The sequence below is a fragment of the Nomascus leucogenys genome, chromosome 8 (assembly GCF_006542625.1).
Source record: "Nomascus leucogenys isolate Asia chromosome 8, Asia_NLE_v1, whole genome shotgun sequence".
In the NCBI taxonomy this organism is placed as follows: domain Eukaryota; kingdom Metazoa; phylum Chordata; class Mammalia; order Primates; family Hylobatidae; genus Nomascus; species Nomascus leucogenys.
Window position 1 is genome coordinate 112,929,292 of NC_044388.1, and position 7,879 is coordinate 112,937,170.

At 64.9% G+C, this 7,879-nt stretch overlaps 1 protein-coding gene across 5 annotated transcripts; it reads right to left on the reverse strand.

The window, feature by feature from the left end:
• Window positions 1-992: 992 nt before the first annotated feature.
• DPP7 (dipeptidyl peptidase 7) lies at window positions 993-5,499 on the reverse strand. Of its 5 annotated transcripts, none has more exons than XM_030818260.1 (14): window positions 4,819-4,929; window positions 4,633-4,746; window positions 4,413-4,552; window positions 4,156-4,319; window positions 3,657-3,792; window positions 3,502-3,505; window positions 3,249-3,415; window positions 3,049-3,109; window positions 2,418-2,536; window positions 2,179-2,335; window positions 1,993-2,057; window positions 1,414-1,484; window positions 1,245-1,317; window positions 993-1,098 (listed from the first exon to the last, which is right to left on the reverse strand). In XM_030818260.1, the coding sequence occupies exons 1-14, from the start codon at window positions 4,883-4,885 to the stop codon at window positions 1,012-1,014; spliced, it is 1,425 nt and encodes a 474-aa protein (XP_030674120.1). In that variant the 5' UTR covers window positions 4,886-4,929; the 3' UTR covers window positions 993-1,011. The 5 variants fall into 5 exon arrangements, with proteins under 5 accessions (XP_030674120.1, XP_030674118.1, XP_030674116.1 ...); XM_030818258.1 differs by having other exon boundaries at window positions 3,502-3,583; XM_030818256.1 differs by having other exon boundaries at window positions 3,502-3,583; window positions 4,156-4,552.
• Window positions 5,500-7,879: the final 2,380 nt, after the last annotated feature.

Consider the following 7,879-nt stretch of genomic DNA (forward strand, 5'->3'; position numbering starts at 1 on the left):
GCCTGGCATGGCTGTGGCCCCGATCCCTGGGCTGTGGTGGCAAAGTTGTCCTCATCATCACTCTACTGCTGTCCCTATCCCAGGGCTGACCCTGGGCCTTGGCCGGGTCCCTCCGACCCTGAACCAGGTGACCTCTTAGGGCCACGCCTCTCCGCTCCCCGCTGTGAAAAGTCCATCACCTTCACTTGGGGAAGACTTCCCTTCCCTGGGAAGCCAGAGCTGGTGGCAGCACAGGGCAGGGCTACCGCACGCAGCCCAGGATTGCCAGCTCTGCCCCTCGCAGAGGTCCGGGCCCGAGTGTGGGTCTCGTCTCTGCCTGTCCCCATGATCCCCAACATCCCACAGCAGCCACCTGTGTACCCCTGGGGACAGTGGGCACCCTGGGGCTTCCTCTCCTGCCTCACTCTGGGCCCTGATCCTGCACTCCTTCCTCTGTGCCTGGAAAGGTGAGAACAGCGGCTGTGATGTGGTCCTGGTGCCTGCCCCTTGTCACGGTGGGCCCAGTGCTGCCCTCCTGGACCAGGTGCCCCATGGCCGGCTGAATGGGCGGGACTAGGGCAGCGGGTGGGGCCTGAACAGCTGGAAAAGGTGCACCTTCTCCATCTCACCCAGACCTCCGAGACCAATGTGCTGGGGGCGTGGCCCCAGAGGGTGAAGGTACAGCAACTGCGTGCCCCTTGGGGGCCAAAAGCACTGTCCAGTGGCCTCCCCAGAGGGGGTCGCTGTGTACAGAGGATGTCAGGGAAGGAGTCACCTTGGAAGTGTGGCTGCAGCCTCTGTCTGCTGCGGCTCAGCAGAGCGGGGCTTCCTTACGGGGCACTGCCCCACACTGCCCTACGGAGCAGAACTGAGCATTGTGGAGCCTCTACCTTGTGGAGCACATGGCACACCCCGGCCTGTGCGGGGTGCGCTGCGTCCCCAGCCGTGTCTCCACGGGTCCCACTCCCCCAGCCTGCATGTGGGCCCCACAGACAGGAAGAACGGGACATACATGGCCAGGCCTCCAGGCATTTATTCAGCCTCTTCCCTCTGCCGCCAGCTGCTGCTTGAGTGAAGCCCCCACGCTGGGCCGGCCACAGTGGGCTGAGCTTCGGGGACCTGGAAGGTGCAGACACAGGCAGGGCTGGGGCCAGCCTGCTCCTCACTCCATGAGGAGCCTTGAGACCCCTCCAGTCCTGTGCTCAGAGGCTGAGTCTGGGCCCCCCACGCAGAGCTGGCTGCTGCTCACGCCTGGCTGCCTTTACCCACTCGCCGATGATGGTGGCCTCCAGCTTCCGTGCCTCAACCACGGAAACAGGATCTTCTGGGTGGGAGGCTCTGGGGAGCGGGCACAGAGGGGGCCCGTCAGCCCCAGCCCTCAGTGAGCCTGTCCCGCCCGACCCACGACCACCACCAGGCCACCTCCCTCCACACCTGAGGTCGAGGTGGTGTGCTCCCCCCTGGATGGTGACGGCGATGACTGAGGCACTCAGGTTCCTCCGAATCTGTGGTCAGTGGAAAGAACTCCATCAGATGAGGAATGAGGCAACTGCCCAGCCTCCGCCGTGGGCCCACTGGAGAGGAGACGTGACGGGGCAGAGCCGAGAGGCAGTGCCCGTCAAGCCACCAGAGAGAGAACCAGCCAGAGACGGAGGTGGGAAGTGACGAGATGGGGGCAAAACCATCCGGGTAAGACAGGAGCAGGGTATGGGCAGGCGAGGGGCCTGTGATCCCAGCACTCTGGGAGGCCAAGTGGGGAGGATTGCTTGAGCCCAAGAGTTCGAGATCAGCCTGGGCAATATGGTGAGACTATTTAAAATAGTTTTTTAAATTAGCTGGGCATGGTGGTGAGCGCCTGTAGTCCCAGTTGCTGGGAGGCTTGAGCCTCAGAGGTCAAGGCTGCAGTGAACCCTGATCTCGCCACTGTATTCCAGCACGGGCGCCAAAGCAAGACCCTGTCTCAGAAAAAAAAAAACAACCTAACGGGGTCATAGGGCCCAGGCCAGGACTCACCCCGCCCCCTGCCCAGGGGTCCAGGTTCCCGTTGGAGAAGATGATGTTGCTGGCGGCTCTGAGATCTGCAAGGGGCAGAGAAAGTGGTGACGTGGGCCCCTCACGGGGACTGTGAGCCATGGGCAGGGGGAGCAGAGCTCGAGGCAGAAAGCAGGACGCTGCCCCACCCCACCCCCCCGGCCTTACCGCCCCCCCAGAAGCTGGTCAGCAGCCAGTCGGGCCGGGGCCACACGCCCCAGGTGTCCAGGCAGTACTGCTGGCGGAGCTCCTCAGTGAAGGGCAGGTTGGGGAACATATCAGTCACGTTGTTGCTGGCGAAGGTCAGGTTGATCTCGGTGCAGGCCTGCAGGTGCCCCAGCCTGAGTCAGGCCAGCCCACGCCCACCCTTGCCCCCAAGTGGTTCCAGGCCACCCACAGCCCCACACCTGGTAGTCCCAGGCCCTGGCGTTGGGGCCCGTGCCGCAGCCCGTGGGGTCAGCGCAGCTGTGGTAGAGCCGGTAGATGTCGTAGCAGTGCTGGGAGCCCGAGGCGTTGTAGACCAGCCCTGGGGAGGAGAGGCGCTGGGGCCCAGCAGCCACACACACACACACCGCGGGCTCCAGCCACCAACCCGTCCCCCTCGGAATGGTCCTGCGGGGGCCTGGGGCTCTGGGATCTGCAGGTCCCAGTGAGGAAGGTTCTCCAGGCTACCTGCTTGGAGGTCGGCAGGGTCTGTGCTGCCAGCCTGGGCCTGATTGTTGAGGGCCCTCCCGCTCTCCACGGGGCAGGGTGGGGCCTGCCGCCCGCTGTTGCCCTCCATGCCTGGGGACCCCAGGGGCCCCCTGAGCAGCACCCATCAAGCTGGGCCTGGCTACAGCCAGTGCTGAGAGGGTCCCCAGGGATGGTCACTGCCTCCCCCAGGGCCTCTGGGAAGGTCGTGCTGTCCACCCCACCACAGCCCTGGGGCAGGAGGCAGAGTCCCCGGCCGGGCTGTGGATCCTCGCCCCACCCGGCCCCAGGACCCAAGCCAAGCCTGGGGTCTCCACACTTGCCCATCTGGGGCCGGGGGAAGGGCACCTGCCAGCGCTCGCAGCCCCGTGATCCTCTGGGCTTCACTCAGCAGCCGGTCACAGCCCACCTGGAGTGCAGGGGCAGCAGTGACTCAGCGGGGTCCCCTCCACCAGCTCCGGCTCCCAGGATGAGGGTCAGGCCGCTGACCACCAGCCTCGGGACACTCCAGCAGGCCTCTCCCTGCGCCCCGGGAGGAGGCGCCTCACCTTGACGGGGTTGGCGGGGAGGGGACCCAGGAAGTCAGTGGGGTACGGGTAGTCCATCATGGCCAGCACGGTGAAGGCGTTCCGGGCGAACCTGAAGAGCTGGGTCAGGTCCTTCTCGTCTGACAGCGGCTGGCAGGTGCCAAACTCCCAGCGGACCGTGTCGTAGGCTGCATGGAAGGGGCAGAGACTCGAGGCTTGGGCACAGCTGGCGCTGGGGCGGGTGAGGCAGTGGGGGGCGGTGGGGGGGCCTCACCTCCCTGTAGGAACAAGTCCTTGATCCGTCGGAACGCTTCCCGCACACCCTGGGTGCATTTGGGACTCTGGCCCTCAAAGTCCTGGGGGAAAGAGACCGTGCTCACTGCAGCCGCTGTCCCTTAGGGGGCCTGGAGGACCCCAAGCCTCACTCACCGCCGTGACGTCCCGAAAGAACTGGTTGGAGTCGCCGAGACCTGCCACAGCTAGAACCGGCGCGCTGGCCGCCAGCGCCCCCGCTACCAGGTGTGGGTACTTCATCCTCAGGTAGGCGCTGAGCATCCCCCCATAACTGGGTGAGGGACACAGGGTTAGGGTTACTGTCCCCAATACCCCATTTTCTCTTTTCCTCCTCAGGGGCCCACAGGTGCCACGAGGAGGACAACACTTCTGAGACCCACAAATTCCGACCCTGGGCCTGGTGCGGGTGCAGCCCTCACTGGGAAAGGCCGCTAGTGTGGCCGCACATCCAAGCTGAGCAGGTGGCTGGGAGGACAGGCTGGGAGGGCTTCCCAGGGGAGGCAACACTAAGCCTGGAACCACTGCCCGAGGCCTTAGGAAAAGGCAGCGGTGGGAGTCGGGAGTGGGGAGAAGGGCTGGGGGCGCTGGGTCGGGGCAGGGGAGGGAGGGTGCGGAGGCCGGGGAAGGCGCCCACCTTCCACCGAAGGCGATGGCGGGGGCATCCTGGGCCCCGAGGTCGCGCCGTAGCGCGCGGAGCAGCTCTGCGAAGTCGGCCAGGGCCTGCTCCACCGTCAGCAGCTCCGTGTGCCCGCGCTGCGTGGACTGCGCACCGAACGGCAGCGACTTCCCGTAGTAGCGCTGGGCGGAACGTGCCATTGAGCCCGGCCCCGCGACCCCGTCCGGCACCCACGCGCTCCGCGACCCCCGCCCGCGACCCTGCCTAGCACCCACGTGCTCCGCGAAGATCAGTAGAGCCCCCTGTTCGGCCGCCAGCTCCGCGACGAAGCCCGAGTTGTTGGCAAAGGCCCACACGTCGCCCTCGTTCCCAGTATAGAAGAAGATGGGCCCCTTGCCCTGGGTCCAGAACCTGTCTGTGGGGAGGGCGGATGAGGCGAGGGTGCTGGGGTGCGGCGGGACGGCAGGGGCGGCCAGGCCGGGGTCGGGGTCTCACCTGACACCAGGAAGCGCTGGGGGAAGGTCTTGTTGCCGAAGCGCTCGAAGTTGAAGTGGTCCAGACGCTGCTGGAAGAAGCGCTCCTGGAAGCCGGGGTCCGGGGCCCTGCGGGCTGTGGGGGGACGCGGACCTCAGAGGTGGGGAATGGGGCCGGGGAATGGGCTGGGGGCGCCGCCACACTCACCCCCTGCCTGGAGGCCGCGCAGCCCGAGCGCCAGCAGCAGGACCGGGGCCCAGGGAGCGGAACCCATGGCGCCTTCCGCGGGCGCCCGTCACGTGGGCGGGGTCACGGGGCCGCCAGGGCGCGCTCCTCCCTCCAGGCCCCACGTGTTCCTGGCGCCCGCGGTCCCCATGGAGACCGTCGCCGTGGGGCGCCCGTGCCGTCGCTGCTTCAGCGCGGCGCCGGGGCTGTGCCCCCCAACGCCCCGCGCCCCGTGGCCGCTGCCCAGGGGTCCTTCCCGGGCACGGCGCGGGGAAGCGGAGGACTCCTGGGCCATCTCCACGGCCTCCCCTGCCACTGGCTCGTTGTCCTACCGCGGGCCCCTCCGGAGCTGCGCTAGGGCGAGTCTCTGCTGCGCCCGCCAAGCCTCCCCAGCACTTGCTCCTGTCAGGTGTCCCACTCAAAGTCAGGGCCAGGAAAGCGGGGACCGTTCTGCTGCCCCTAAGGGCGGGAGGGAGAGGGTCTTGGGGAGATGGAGGTGGCGAGGGTCCCAGAGTGATGGCCCCCCGAAGAAAGCGACCCAGGGTTTGTTCAAGCGATAACAGAGGCTGGGGGGGCGGGGCTTCGCAGCGGGCAGGAGTGTGGGGTGCTCCTGGTGCGTCTGGGCAGGGCCAGGATGTGGCAGCGTAGCTTCCAAAAGCTGGGAATCGCCATCTGTCCTTCCAACTAGCACCCAGTGTGCCCACACAGCCCTGCAGGGACAAGGGGGGGGGAACAGAGGCCTCTGCTGGGAGCTGGGGCCTCCTCCCTGGGGAGCACCCAGAGGATGGAAGAAGTCACCTTTCCCCAGAGTCCAGTCCAGGGCGTGGGTGAGGGGGCCGTAGTGGTGGGTGCCAGACCAGCCACGTGGAGTCCTGCTGGGGATGTACATGGGCCGCTAGTCAGGCCCAGAACAGGTGCAGGGGCAGCAGGGGCTCAGCTACAGACAGAGAGTTACCCTGTCCCTCTCCCAAGACTGCCCTCAGCCAGCATGACCCTGCCTTGCCCATCCTGTGGGGCTGAGCGGAGAAGACCGGCCACTTCCACAGCCCCTCACGCCATGGCCCTCCCGTGCCTCACACAGAGGCACCCCCCATGGTGGGTGGCTGGGGCCCTCAGCATGGTGGCAGTGACCATCACGTCACACTGCAACACGTCATCCAGGGCCACACACCATCCCCACCACGGCCCTCACATCCGGGCCCTGTCCCATCCTTACACAGTCCCTGGGGCTGCCTGCCGGGGCCCCCGCAAGACAGGGGTGAGGACAAGCAGCAGGCCTCCTTGGGTGTGGAGGTGCCCCATGGTGTCCCCCACCCCACACCTCTGCTCCTCTGGCTCTCTCGGGCGCCTTAGGTGGCCAGAGCTCCAACAGCAACCCTCACCCAGGACCGCAGCTCTGGAGATGCCAGCTAGGCTGAGAGCGGGCCAGCCAGCTCCCCAAGCACACCAGAGCCTGGAGACACCCCAGGCTTGGCTGGGCCCACAGAGGGGCCAGAGTCTCAGGGAGGGCTCCGGGAGCAGGGTTTCCAAGGAAGCCACTTTCCCTCTTGTTCACGGCCCAGGCATTGATGCCCCTTCTGGGCAGCAGCCAGGGCCTCCCAAGCCGGGAAGGGTGGGCATGGGGCTAGCCAGCATGGCTCTGCCAGGGGTGAGGGTGGCCACAGCCCCCTGCCCACATCCCTGTGCTCACAGAAACATGTGCTGTGTGGAATCAAGATTTAAGGGATCTAGGTCTGTGCTGTTAATCTGTAACCTTAGCCCCATCCCTGTGCCCACAGAAACATGTACTGTATTGACTCAAGGTTTAGGGGATTTAGGGCTGTGCCGGATGTGCTTTGTTAAAAATGTGTTCGCAGGCAGTATACTTGGTAAAAGTCATCGCCATCTTCCATTCTCTATTACCCAGGGACACAGTGCACTGTGGAAAGCCACAGGGACCTCTGCCCGAGAAAGCCTGGGTAGTGTCCAGGTTTCCCCCCACTGAGACAGCCTGAGATATGGCCTCGTGGGAAAGGAAAGACCTTACAGTCCCCCAGCCTGACACCCGTAAAGGGTCTGTGCTGAGGGGGATTAGTCAAAGAGGAAGGCCTCTCGCGGTTGAGATAAGAGGAAGGCATATGTCTCCTACATGCCCCTGGGAACGGAATGTCTCGGTGTAAAACCCGATTGTACATTCGTTCTATTCTGAGACAGGAGAAAACCGCCCTGTGGCTGGAGTCGAGATATGCTGGCGGCAATGCTGCTCTGTTACTTTGCTACACTGAGATATCTGGGTGGAGAGAAGCATAAATCTGGCATACATGCACATCCAGGCACAGTACCTTCCCTTAAATTTGTGACACAGATTCCTTTGCTCACGTTTTTTTTGCTGACCTTCCCCCCACTATCGCTCTGCTCTCCTGCGGCATTCCTCTTGCTGCGATAGTGAAAATAATAATCATAAATACTGAGGGAACTCAGAGACCAGTGCCGGTGTGGGTCCCCCGTATGCTGAGCGCCGTCTCCCGGGCCCACTGTGCTTTCTCTATACTTTGTCTCTGTGTCTTATTTCTTTTCTCAGTCTCTCATCCCACCTGACGGGAAATACGCAGAGGCGTGGAGGGGCTGGCCACCCCTTCACTGGCACAGCAACCTGACATGTTAAGGGGCCCAGCTTCTGCAGGAGGACCCCAGGTCTGCATCGCCAGGGCCCTCGTCAGCCTGTGCAGGGCACAGTAGGTCACCCAAGGGGCAAGTGAGCCTAGGCTGCCCACGCCTGTGCAGACACCCCTGAGCTCTCTGCCCACCCCCAGAGCGGGACAGACGGGCAGGGTGGCTGCAGAGCCACCAGCTGAGGGGGTGAGAGGTCCCTGGGCAGGGAATCCTGGGAGCCTGGCCAGAAAGGGTGAGAGGCTGCTCAGCCCAAACCCTCCCCTCGAGGTCCATCTGCCCTCTCCAGACCATCTAGGCAGCTCCTTCACACCCCGATTCCTGCTGGGACACCCAGTCCCACCCTCTACGGCTCACAGACTGGGGGCCATGCCCGGCCACACATCACGTCTGT

Excerpts from the sequence above, each read along its gene's own strand:
- DPP7 (XM_030818256.1), bottom strand. The coding sequence starts at position 4,885 with ATGGGTTCCGCTCCCTGGGCCCCGGTCCTGCTGCTGGCGCTCGGGCTG. Across the intron at positions 4,553-4,632 it reads CCAGCGCTTCCTGGTGTCAG|ACAGGTTCTGGACCCAGGGC; the intron begins GTGAGACCCCGA and ends CCCTCCCCACAG. Across the intron at positions 2,537-3,048 it reads GGGGCTGCGAGCGCTGGCAG|GGCTGGTCTACAACGCCTCG; the intron begins GTGCCCTTCCCC and ends TCTCCTCCCCAG.